Source organism: Myxocyprinus asiaticus, chromosome 40, assembly GCF_019703515.2.
Source record: "Myxocyprinus asiaticus isolate MX2 ecotype Aquarium Trade chromosome 40, UBuf_Myxa_2, whole genome shotgun sequence".
Lineage (NCBI taxonomy): Eukaryota > Metazoa > Chordata > Actinopteri > Cypriniformes > Catostomidae > Myxocyprinus > Myxocyprinus asiaticus.
Window position 1 is genome coordinate 35,917,524 of NC_059383.1, and position 13,493 is coordinate 35,931,016.

General features: G+C 39.2%; 1 protein-coding gene across 2 annotated transcripts in view; it reads right to left on the bottom strand.

Moving 5' to 3' along the window:
* olfm1b (olfactomedin 1b) overlaps positions 1 to 9,543 on the bottom strand; it is a 45,978-nt gene extending 36,435 nt beyond the window's left edge. The window contains exon 1 of one of the 2 annotated variants that reach the window (XM_051681143.1): positions 9,100 to 9,543. In XM_051681143.1, the coding sequence (XP_051537103.1) occupies positions 9,100 to 9,165 (66 nt within the window). In that variant the 5' untranslated portion in view covers positions 9,166 to 9,543. Of the gene's footprint in view, positions 1 to 860; positions 882 to 9,099 lie in introns of those variants that run through there. The other variant, XM_051681144.1, reaches the window with a different exon arrangement.
* Positions 9,544 to 13,493: the final 3,950 nt, after the last annotated feature.

Below are 13,493 nucleotides of genomic sequence, written 5' to 3' on the forward strand. Positions count from 1 at the left end.
AGCTACTGCTATTAATTTTGAAACAAGATTTGCAGTAAATGGATGATATGAATGTTTTATAGCTACATTCTCTACAGCAACAGCAATCAATTTTCCTATCATCAACGAGAGAACAGCAAAACTGAAATCTTTAGCCGGGATCACCTTTAACACTGTTCTTTTTTTTCCTTTTCTTTTTAATCATTTTTAATAATTCAAGGCTGTGCAATTCCTGCAGCCTCCAGCAAAACGATAATACCCTGGATATTACGAGCGCTGGATGGTGATGGTTGGTTCAGAATGTACCAGCAGAAACCATCTGAGCTCTCGGTCAGAACTGTGGCAGCAGTTACTCATCTGTAATAGTCTACAGTAAAGCTTTCAGCTTCAGGCTGTGTATGAAAACCTCCAACACGATATGAGTACTTTATCAATCATGCTGAACAGCAATGCTAGAGACCTCCCAACTAACGGTTCTACAGTGTAGACGGTCTGCAGAGAAGGAAAATAAATTTTTTCATAAGTTTTATGGCAGAAACTTCAAACGATCTGTCTTTGGCCCTGGTGCTTGTGATGTGCTGCAGCCGTGTTTGGAAAAAGCCGTGCTGTTCGAAAATTTACTCTTGCCTACCCCTGTGTTTCTCCAAGCAGTCTGATTCCTGCTGTGCTCACTGGTACATTTTAGAGTCTGTAGTGGATATATTGCAGCATCTAATCATAGGGATTTACTCTGAGATTCTGTGGTTTGGGAATTTAGTTTGGTGCCCTATTAAAAATATAGTAATGTGAAACTAGATTTTTCCATTATCTGAACAAAATAGATGCTTGCCTGCACAAAAATTGCCGGCACTAGTGAAAATGCTACTGGAATCATTACTTACCGTGCTCAACACCGTTTGGCCTGATGGTGGAAAAGCTCTTTTTGATATAGAACAGAAGGGTTCTGAAAGTAAAAATCACATTCAGAATGTATAAACCTTAGGAGTTTTTACTGTAGAAGTAGGGCTGCACGATTATGACAAAAATTTTAAATGTCGATTATTTCCCTTGATCATTATTGATTTTGATTAATAAAATTGACATTAAAATACTTATTTTGTGTCGGGCAAATGCAAGCAACATTCTTTATGTAGGCTACACTTCCAAAAACAAGCTAAGAAATGTTCATTAATCACATCATTGCTTGATTATTTTTTCGATTAACTGTCCAGCCCTATGTAGAAGTTAGAAGTTGTGTTTATTATTCTTTGCTTTTAATGTCAAAATATAAACTGACATACATATTTATTAGTTCAGCGCAGATGACACAAAGACACCACAAAGTCGTATTTACTGTACCAGTGGGAAACTGGATTTTCTATAAAGCCCCGACTTTCCAAGTTTGGGACGTGTCGATTTACAGTAAAAATAATGGCAGAAGCAAATTGTTGATAGTAATTATTTAGTTTTATATGTATATTTTGACTATACAGCTTAGTTTCTATACTTTTTTGTACTGTAAATGAAGAATAACAATAAAGTTTGCCAGAAAATAAGACTCGTGTGTCTGGTTAATGAAGCAACAAGCTTGTGCAACAAAACTACATTTCCTATCATTACATGTGACCTCACAAGAATGATAAAATAGATAATTACAGTAAAACATTAATTACACACCTATTTTGCATTTTGTTTGCTTTGATGCTTAAAAGCTTCCTGTCTTTGCCAGTAAATAATAAAGAGAGAAAGAAATAGCAAAATGGGTCTGTTCTTTCTGACTAAAATCACTTGTTCGCACCTCACATCGTAATTACGATCTCTTACCTCGTAAGTAAGAACTTTCCTGGAGGACTTGAACACACCACTTGATCTGGCTTGAGTCCCTCCTTAAAGATATTTTGGCTTTTTTATTATCTTTATTATCTATAAATTGTAAGTCTTGTTGCTTAGAAAAGTAACAGCACACCTCTCCTCAAAAAGCTTCGTGATTTAAAGGGGTCATGACATGCCTTTTATATTTTTAATATGTTCCTTGAGGTTCACTTTTAATAGTAGTCAAGTTTTTTGCACAAAATCATTTTTCACCCTCATTCCGACCCTCTGTCAGAAACACTTTTGGTGCTGCTTCTCCTTTAAGACTTGATAGTAAATGTCCACTGCTCACCGCAACTGGGTGGGGCTACAGAAGTGATGAGGTAAAGTAGGCATTGATGTATGGTGACCAGATTCCTGCTTGTGGAGAATGGGACAGCCCCCTCCCAGCAAAAATGAAATTGACGTATCCATACCTAGTCGCAGATCAATGCGAAGTAGAGGGTGCATCCACATCTGTAACTGTTGTCACCTTGTACTTTTCGCAGGCAGCGAGTTCTCTCAGTGTGCGCTTCTCTTTCAAGAGTTTATCGTAAGATGCAGAGCAGTCCAGTCCAAAATTAAAATGTACGAAAAGCATTGCCTTCATGACTGTTACACTGAGTCGAGATTTATCTGGTGTTCATGCTGCGTTCATTAATGAGAACACACGCTCCACAGATGCAGATGTCCCAGGCAGGCATAAAACAAACTCCACGACCTTGGCTAAGACTCCAAAGTTGACGAAAAACATCTGTCCATCTCTCATACATGGCCGTCTTGTTCATGTTCCACTCAGTGATGTGACAAGTGACAATGTTTTTCGCGCAAGCCCATTCATCAAAGAGCGTGGTTTCGTCAATTAAAGTGAGAGCGGGGATTCTGGAGTAGAAGTGTTCGAGGCTGCTCTGAATGCCTTTCCACTCTGGGATGTCTCTCAGTAGGACCCACTCAAGTTTTTCTGTGTTCTCCAATGAGCGGCTCCAATTTTGGAGGTAATCCAACGATGCTGAATAAAAGTTTCTCACTGCACAATAGAAATCATCCACTAGCATGTCACCAGCTTCAACCAGGGCAACCAACTGCTTTTTCATGTCAGAGGGTATGAATGATTCCTCCAGCCTGGCCTGTAAGACTTTTCTCAGGTTATGAATTTGCAAAGCAACTTCTATGGCTGATATGTGGTCTTGCTCTACTATCTCCAGTGCACTGTTAAAAGTAGCTGTTTGCTTGAGTGCGAAGCCAATCCAAAGTTTAGTGCAAGGATTGCTGAAAATGTCTCTTAGACACTTTGAGCATTTTTCTAGAGAAAGAAAGTATGCACGCACACCATTGAAAATGTGTATTATTCTTTCATGAGCTGGACCAAGAGAGAGGAAACATGTGTTGCCATGCTGCAGTAATTTCTGATAGTCCAGCTGTACAAAAGCGTGTATGTTGCATATGACAGCTTCAGATTTGGTGCAGGCAGAAGAAAATTTTGGATAATAAAATTTTTTGATCAATTTCGCAGTGCAGTCAGCCGACCGTAAACTATGGCCGTGCACAGTAGAATGATAAGCAAAAAATCCTTCATTTACATGCACCTTGACAGATTCGGAACTTAGGAAATTCTGAAAATCGCTAACACTTGGTGTGGCACACTTACTTTTAGCAGCATCCACAAATTTTTTGTATGAACATGCTGCACGATGTCGGTGCAGCCTCCATGGGCGATGGAAAAGCGAGTTCCACAAATCTCACACCTCATTTTGCTAGGCTCTGTCTGTGACTCCTATTTAAGAAATGTAAACTCTTTCTGAAGATCCTCATTAAATGTACATGCACGCTTCCTTGACATTGTTCCAGCCGCAATTTCATCTGTGTGCTCTTTAAAACTGACTCTTCAATCAGTGAATACTTAGCAATAAAGCTCTTTCTGATTCTGATTCTGAGTATGACATCACAATGTGGAGGAAGTTGAGAACGAGTCGTTTTGGCAGCTTGGTTTCAACAAATGTTCTTTTTAATAATAGGGATTTAAAAAAATATATATATAAATAAGTATAATAAATAGTAACAGTGATGCTTGCTTTAGCAAACGCCATTAATGACAGTTTACTTCTGTGTCCTCGTGTGCACCTGTTCTCTATCTCTCTTTCATGCTGCCTTACTCACACAATAAAGATATACAATAAATATAATAAACACACAGACACACACTCGCCCTTTTACAGTTCATATGCAGCAGGATAATATGATGGACAACACTGGTACAAAGATTAAGTGTGTGTTTGTGCTGATGATGGATCTGTCTTGCAACCTGTTGGAGATTTTAAAAAGTGTGTCTGTGTGTGTGTGTGTGTGTGTGTGTGTGTGTGTGTGTTTATGTGTGTGTGTGAGTGAGTGATTTATGGATTGTTACAGAGAAACACTGAGTGTCATGGGATTGTAAAATGCCAGCAAATAAACAACAGCTTGTACTGTTTCCCTTTCACACACACACACACACACAGTCTCTCTTCATCTCCCTGTCATACACAAAACCAGACACAATCGATTAAATGCACAAACGTTACTAATATGATAACTCTCTTCCACAGGCTTGATTATTCTCTTGTGCGAGACTCCGTTCATGACCTTTATCTCCATGAAGGTGATAAGACCATAGAAGACACATATCTGCACCGTGGTAATCAGGAGTAATCTCATTCATTCTGTAGCTTGGGGAGCCAAACATTTAGAATGAGAATACATTATCTATTTTCCTCTCTCTCTCCCTTGCTCTCTCATTCTCTCATTAATGGAGGTTTGAATAGATTCAACATTTGGACTTAGGTTACATTCTGAAATACAATTAGAACATTAACACAAATTGAAAAGACAGTAAGAGCACCACTGGGACCACAAGTGGTGATACTCATCTCCTCCTTGAAACAAGGGGCTGTTGCATATGCCTGAAAATATCTGTAAAACAAACTCAACACCTTCTTCAAATCAGTGGTGTTTTGCATTATTATCACAAGCCAGCTCGGGACAAATTTGATACTTGATTCTTAATGTATTATATTTATACAGTAGATATGAAAGGCCCTCCAGACACAACATTGGTTGGATCGATTTGAATCCAATAGCTGGTTGGAACATACAGTATCTAGGACAAGGGAATTATGGTGTTCTAACTTGCATTCTGGCCTAAATAATTTTTCTGACTTAAAATTATATTAATTAAAATTAGAATACTACACTTTAGACCCTGTTCTTTCCAACAATCTTAGACTGTAAACATTTCAATGCAAGTTTAGCAGTGTAGGTGTTCTGAAAGTGTAGACTGAGTTTAAGTGGTGTTTAAGTATTGACCATTTCAAGGACTGTTCGTTGGTTTAAGGAAGTGACATTTTTGTTGCTTGAACATTTCCTACTATTTGTCAAACTCTTTCAAAACAGCAGCAGGAGGCACTTCCTTCAAAGTGACTTTAACACAATTAACATTACTAACGTTAACACGATTGCCATAAAATGTAATTATTAAAATGTGGACTATGTTGTTCGGTGGCTGGATGCTCCCTGGATGCCTGGAACTACCGGAAATTAAAGTGTTTAGATCTTCGAAAAAGCAACCCCAAATGGACGCATGAACCGCTGCAATGAAGCGAGATGGCTGGATACGTGCAGTACTAACAACTGTAGCACACATCTTGTCTCTGGTATCTGAGCAAGGTTTATGCCAGCTAATTGTAAGTTTCATTGATTATAATAGGAGCGATTCAATATTCCCAATCTCTCCACTGAGGAAATAACTATGATCATCTAAACTACGATACAGTTTCATCGCCTCTCCTTGTAGATGTGCTCAGTATCAACAACATGTCTGGATAAGTCACTTCAGGTAAAAGTTTGATGTTCTTTGAGAAAATATGTAATCTCAGAGCCTTATTTAAAGGATCCGGTAATGATACTGGAAGTGTTCCCAGGCCAGTAGCATTCTATTTCCTTTGTTATTGTGTACATACTTGAAATGGTCTATAGGAGATGTTCGGTAAGCGGTGTTTAGGTATATGTTGTGTTCAGTAAGTGTGTTTAGGTGGTGTTCTGTAAGTGGTGTTTCGATATCGGAGGTGTTCTGTAAGTGGTGTTTAGGTACAGGAGGTGTTTAGTAAGTGTTGTTTTGAGAAAAGAGCTTGGGTGGTACTTAGATCTTGGAGGTGATCTTAGATATTTAGCAGTTGTTCTGTTAGTGGTGTTTAGATATCGGAGGTGCTCAGTGAAACGTTTTTAGATGGTGTTCTGTAAGTAGTGTTTTGTGAACTAAGTTTAAGAGCTGTTTTGTAAGTACTATTTAGATATTGGAGGTGTTCAGTACGTGGTGTTTAGGTGGTGTTCAGATATTGGAGGTGCTCAGAGAAAAGTGTTTAGATGGTGTTCTGTAAGTAGTGTTTTGAGAACTGAGTTTAGGTGGTGTTCTGTAAGTGGTGTTTCGATATCGGAGGTGTTTGGTAAGTGGTGTTTAGGTACAGGAGGTGTTCAATAAGTGGTGTTTAGGTATAGGAGGTGTTTAGTAAGTGTTGTTTTGAGAAAAGAGCTTGGGTGGTGCTTAGATATTAGAAGTGCTCTTAGATATTTAGGAGTTGTTCTGTTAGTGGTGTTTAGATATCGGAGGTGCTCAGTGAAAAGTTTTTAGATGGTGTTCTTTAAGTAGTGTTTTGTGAACTAAGTTTAGGTGCTGTTCTGTAAGTACTGTTTAGATATTGGAGGTGTTCAGTAAGTGGTGTTTAGGTGGTGTTCAGATATTGGAGGTGCTCAGAGAAAAGTGTTTAGATGGTGTTCTGTAAGTAGTGTTTTGTGAACTGAGTTTAGGTGGTGTTCTGATATTGGAGGTGCTCAGAGAAAAGTGTGTAGATGGTTTTCTGTAAGTAGTTTTGTGAACTGAGTTTAGGTGGTGTTCTGATATCGGAGGTGCTCAGTTAAAATTTTTAGATAGTGTTTTGTAAGTAGTGTTTTCTGAACTAAGTTTAGGTGCTGTTCTGTAAGTAGTATTTAGATGTGTTCAGTATGTGGTGTTTAGGTGGTGTTTTGTGAACTGAGTATATGGTGCTCAGGTATTGGAGGTGCTCAGAGAAAAGTGTTTAGATGGTGTTCTGTAAGTTGTGTTTTGAGAACTGAGTTTAGGTGGTGTTCTAAGTGGTGTTTAAGTATAGGTGTTCAGTAAGAGGTGTTTAGGTGGTGTTTTGTGAACTGTGCATATGGTATTCTGTAAGTGGTGTTTAGGTATAGGAGGCATTTAGTAAGTGTTTAGGTGTAGGACATGTTCCATGAGTGGTATTTAGGTGGTGTTCAGTGAGTGGTCTTAGGTGTTTTGTCTGTAATAGGTTGTCGTGAAACAGGTCTCGTCCCTGTATTTCTGTTTGAGTTATTGTGGTGGCCATTATGTCCGTCAATAAAGAATCTATGCAAAAATAACAACACAATAAAAACAGAACTCAAATGCACACAGTGACTCATCTCAAACCATCTTATACACAACACTGGAAGCCACAAGTAAACAAATTGAAACCCAGTTAAATTTGCACACCTTAATTATCAAAGAATAGCAATTTCCGTAAAGTTTGTGAGATGGAATTGAGAGTGCTTCATTTGAATCCAGATCAATGCATTTTTAAGGGACTTTGTTTTGCCATGAATTTGCACATTTGAACTCCTATGGTTTTTCGTGTTTATTTAACTAGAGGTAATAAATGTATGTTTATGCGTAATATGCTTTAATAAATCTTTTTATCTCCTTTGTTTGGATGTGAACGTTGTTTATAAGATACGTGTCATTTCACTGAATCTCAGTAGACTTCTGTTTACTGTGTGGGAGTTGATGTTTGTTGAGTGTGAGTTTGAAAGCTTAATTGTCTCTTATTGTTATAAAATGCCAGCGTTCATTTCACTGTGTCAGTGTTTGCAGCCTCATTGTGCAAGTCATCCTCTAACCTGGGTAAAGTTGAGCAAAATGCCAGATTGTCACAGATTCAATGGGCTGTAAATCTCAGAGATGAGAAGATGAACAGAGCCACACGGAGGTAATTGATGTGTTTGGCAGAGTCAGTTTGAGATTTACTTGCGCGCACATGCCGAGTAAGCATGCTGCCCCACTGCGAGCCTAATGCAACATTTATACAGGCTGTACGGTTCAAATGCTCATCCTTTCCGATCAATATGAAAATACATGCAACACAGAGATGCTGGTTAAGTAATAACTGAAGCGTGAAGAGTGCTGCTTGCATATGCAGCAGCCAAGAACACTGCATTGGGTATTGTAAGAATGGCCAAACAGGTCTTGTTTTCTCCAGAGTAAAGCTCCAGTTTGTTTTCAAGATGTTCTTTTTGGTAACACTTTACATTGCTGTGGCTATGTTACTAGGAGCATAGCAACCATTATTGGTAGTGGTGCCTATGACCCCCTCCCCCTGACCCCCTCACCCCCAACCCCTATTATTTTTAGTAATGTGTAATTTCTCATGTGCAATTGCTGCTCCACTGAATAATAACAAACAAAATAAATATAGTGCTTTAGCATTACTTAGCACACAGCAGGAGACTATTGCTAGGTGTCACACTTTTTTTCTAGTAAGTATTCCTCAGGGTGGGATATTTTATGAATAGAGTCAACATTTGAATAGACAAATACATTAAAGTCTTGTCTACAAAATAATAATAGTAATAATAATAATAATAATAATAATAAAAAACTAAATTATTTTTTTTTACCAAATTGTATAGCTAATGTAACACACTTGTCACACTATGTGGGGTAAGTTGTCACAGTGGGAACCAGCCATTAAATAGCCTATTATAGCAACAACTTAAATTTAAGACAGTTTTTGAACTAGGTGTTTGAAATCAACATGCAAAACCACTGCTAGAGAAAACAAGACTTTATGCAATGTGTTTTTGACCCAAAACCTCATAGTTACTGACATTGAGATAACTTCCCAGTGTGACAACCTGCCCCGGTCTTTCCTACGAATCTAAATATACTGTAATATGAAAGTGAAGCGTGACCTGCCTTTTTGAATCTATACGTTCAATGCACAGGGTCTATATTGCTGTAAATATGTACGTAAATAATGGGCTTTGCTTGCAACTTGGACGCGCACAGATTGTTTCGCTTGTTTGTTGTCTGCTGTCATGATGCTTAACAGTGGACTCTCCATATCACACAGCGTGTAATCCTATCCATTAATCTCTTTACACGAATCTCGCTAATTCACCAGTCTAATATGTGTTAGATTTGTGTGTGGGAGGTAAAGATGGCGATAGACCTACTTGCGTGAGTTCCGTGCCCATCAGCACCAGCACGATGAGACTCAAGAGCTTGTTCACGCGCTGCATCTCGCGCCTCCGCTCGCTCGGGCTCGCTCTCGCATGCAGATCCGGTCCGGTTCCTCGTTAAGACCCGCTCGTTGCTCCACTCTCCTCTGTCGCCGGTCTTCCCCGGTCTCGCTCTCTCTCACTCTCTCTCTCTCTTCTCAGCAACGGAATGACAGAGAAACACAAATCGGTCTCGCGCAGCCGTCTCTGGGCATCTCGCGAACGGAGCGTCTCGTGCCTCCCGTTTTCTCCCTATCTATGCGTCGTGCTGCCTCCTAAAGACTCCGGTATGGATGCGAGGCGTCACACTGGGAGGTCTGATAGCTCAAAACACCCAAAGTTTGAATGTATCTCTCTCGCTGCAAGGCGGAAAGGTTGTGGGAGCGCGAGCTGGAGCTGTCCAAGGTATTGAAACCGGATATGACATGGCGCGCGTGGGAAATTCAACACACGGATGCGCGAGAGAACGAGCTAATTGGTCGAAACTATGCTAGGCGTCAAAATAACCAAGTTTGTGGGAAGATTTTTATCTTCCTACCGCATTTAAAACAAAAAAATATTTAAGATAGTGTTCCGACACTAAGAAGTTCAATTTTTTTACAATTTTCTGAGGAAAATGTGTGTGGAAAATGTAGGGAGTTTTTAGCACATTGCAATGCGGTTGCTAATATGTTGTTATGGGTGATTGCTCGGGCGTTGCTAGGGTGTTCTGCATACTAGCCCAAGTCAAAAGAGTCCCTTCCAAGTTTCTATGTTCAATAGATATGGATCGGATCCCTCCTTCAATGCAGGGTCGTAGGTTCTAGGGGGGATGGGGGTCGGTATACAATGATCAATGGAAACATGTAAGTGCTTCATACTGCAACCCTCCTCATGGTGCATTTCTTTTTTTTTTCATCCCCTTTTTCTCCCCAATTTGGAATGCCCAATTCCCACTACTTAGTAGGTCCTCGTGGTGGCGCGGTTACTCACCTCAATCCGGGTGGTGGAGGACAAGTCTTAGTTGCCTCCGATTCTGAGACTGTCAATCTGTGCATCTTATCACGTGGCTCGTTGTGCATGACACCGCGGTGACTCACAGCATGTGGAGGCTCATGCTACTCTCCGCGATCCACGCATAACTTACCACGCACCCCATTGAGAGCGAGAACCACTAATTATGACCACGAGGAGGTTACCCCATGTGACTCTACCCTCCCTAGCAACCGGACCAATTTGGTTGCTTAGGAGACCTGGCTGGAGTCACTCAGTACACCATGGATTCGAACTCGCGACTCCAGGGGTGGTAGTCAACATCAATACTCGCTGAGCTACTCAGGCCCCCCAGCTGGTGCATTTCTAATGGGCTATGAAGATGGAAGACTTCGTCTGGCTAAATAAACTCATGTCTTTGTGACTGTAGAACAGATCTACATGAGGTAAAATATTTTTATGTGAGAAGTCCATACATCTTGCGTGATTAGACAAGCCTTGCTATCAATTGTGATCCCTGAGATAGCTTATTTCCTGCCAAAAATGTTGGGTGAAGTCACCATTTAAACATTTGGTAGTATATTAATTTAATTAATTATAAATTGATTGCAGGTTCTGTTGCTGAGCAACACGTCTGCTCTCTGGATCAACTCTTTAGTATATTGGTTGTACAAAGATCCTAAAGTACATTTTTCATTCATACCCAGTGAAGAATCAGTAAATTCAAGGTGAATATGTCAATGTTTAACAACACCTTGTGACCCGTAAAAGACCTTGTAAACTGCAGAGGACCTGTTTTTCCTGCTGGGACTTCCTGTGGTGTACTTTAATGTCATTTTGTTTTTACATGGCTCATTGTGTTGTTGCAGTACATCAGAAGCCAAGAAGTCTTTTGGCTATTGGCTTAAAGTCTGGTCCACTATATCGCTTATTCTGGCCAACAACCACTCACTTAGACAGGAGGAGACTGTCTGACCAACATGTAAAGTGACCAACACAGTTCATTTTGTTTTATACATGTTGTTTAGGGATGGGTAAATATGAAATGATACCACAATAATTAATTGTTGTGGAAAAACTCTAAAGCATGGCACGTCAATCTCAATGAGTCTTGATACAAAAATATACCAAAGAAATTATTTATTTATTTAGCAATTATTACGATCAATTAGAGATTTTTATCTGTCCAAAAGTAATGATTATTTTAAAGGCAGAAAACAAAGGAGAATCCAATCCTGCTGACTATATCTAGTTTTCTTGCTACTGTATCCGCAATTTTTGCTTTGTTTAAAAAACAAAACGATGGGCAGGTCGAAATTATATACGGTATATGGTAATCAATGTTATGGCACAAATGCTGTTGATTGATTTGAACTTGTAGTGAACCCGGTGCATTCCTTTTAATTATTGAAACACCCTCATGTATTTTTATTGAAAATTTTCAGAAGTTATAACTTCAGGAAACATGATTTTGGGAACCATTTTACCTTAACCTCGTGCAACCCCGCATCCTCATGCGCGTAAATTATGCTTTGTCTTCGCTATATGCTATGCATAATATCATTTCATGTAAGCCAACTGATCTCTGATCAGGACACTCTGAGTGGTCATTAAAGGGTTAAAATTTAGAGGTCATGTGACAAAACAACATGGCGCCGATCACAGCGGAGTTTGTCTTTGGGAGAAATGCCAAAAAAACTACATCTGGTAAGAAATCTCAATACGTTTTTACATTAAAACCACTGATATACTAATGGAACTGGATCGCTGATGCAACGTTAAACTGCCAGCAGGAGGTGAAGCCACCGGAAGTGTTTGAGCAGTCATATTAGTTTGCCCAACCTCTCATAGAGTGTCAATGACTGACAGGAGAAAATACCCCCTTTTACCGTGTCCAACCTGCAGACACGATAGTTGCATTTCTCCCTCTAGTGACATTCATGTTTAATGTTTCATTTGCATGTTATGGATAATATTCGTTATGAGGGAGAAGATATATGCGGATTGTGGTGTCATAGCATTCAGTCTATCAGTGTAGCACAACCAAAGAATCACCAAAGGATGTGGGGAAACTGTCCACAAGTTGAAATGTAAGTAGGAAAAGCTGTAATATCTGCTTGTTTAGGGTGATAATACGTAAAAAAAGTCAGACCGGGATTTCTAAATCGCCTTAAATGCCCAGGATTTGCTTGTTTTCACATTGAAGTGCTCTCTGTAGTCAGTTTAATTCATTGTCCTCCAGTTGAACCCGTATAAGTTTAATTTTAACCAGCTATGCTTTGCATGTCTCCCTCAATCTTAGGGGCTGCTGTGTGCGTGATAGAGGGAGCAAGAGCGCACAATGTTATTCAAGTGACCTTGAGAACAAGGCACTTTTTGATAAAAACATAAAACATGTAACTCTGAACAAACACTTCGATTATCATAATAAATAAGTCTGAAAATGTCTGTTTGTATCTTACCTCAGTTTCAGTGAACTTGTTTACATTCAGCTGAATTGTTCGCTGATGAAGTTTGTTAGAGGTGGATACTGTTTGATTTACGGTATATATGCTCGGGCTTTCAAGAAACAGGAAAAATTCCCGACTTTAAATAAATAAATAATTACATGTGTAGGACATTTGTGTTGTAGGGATGTACATGCAGATTTCAGATATAATATCGGTGATTGATTGACTAATGTTTACTCGCTGAAATGGGATGATCTCCTATTAAGACAATAGGGGCATTGGAATGTTTGGGCATAGCAATATATATATATATATATATATATATATATATATATATATATATATCAGTGATTGAAACCTATTTGAGTCAAAAGACTAGAGTCTCTACTTTCATCCGATATGCCATTTTGAAAATCAATTAATCAATTTATCGCGAAACGGCATGCTGTAAAACAATGATAGCAGACGAGGACTGTAGGGCTATTTTTGCCTTAGAAATCCTATATTCACTGTGCATTATCACATTATCAATGGTTACATTCAAAAGATGGAAAATGTTGCATTCAGAGGCTTTATATGGAGTTAGGATGAAAATAAGGTGCATTTCAAATTGTTCTGAGACCAGTGTAGAAAGACAGCACACTGGAGGTTAAGTCATTCGCTAAATAGGGAGCAAGGGAGCATCCTATAGCTTTCCTATGCAGCTAAGTGCATACACTCCAAACTTCCAGTCAAAAGTTCAGTTTCAGGCTGCAGATGATGTTTGGACCACTCAACATGGTTGGCAGACATGGGACAATGGTGATCAGTACATAGATTCAGAATTTATAATGCTACATTTTATTTTTGCATGGTTGGCAGTGATAGGGTGATGCTGGCCATTACTTTGAATCAGAATTAATTATGCTAATTTTGGATTAGTAAAAT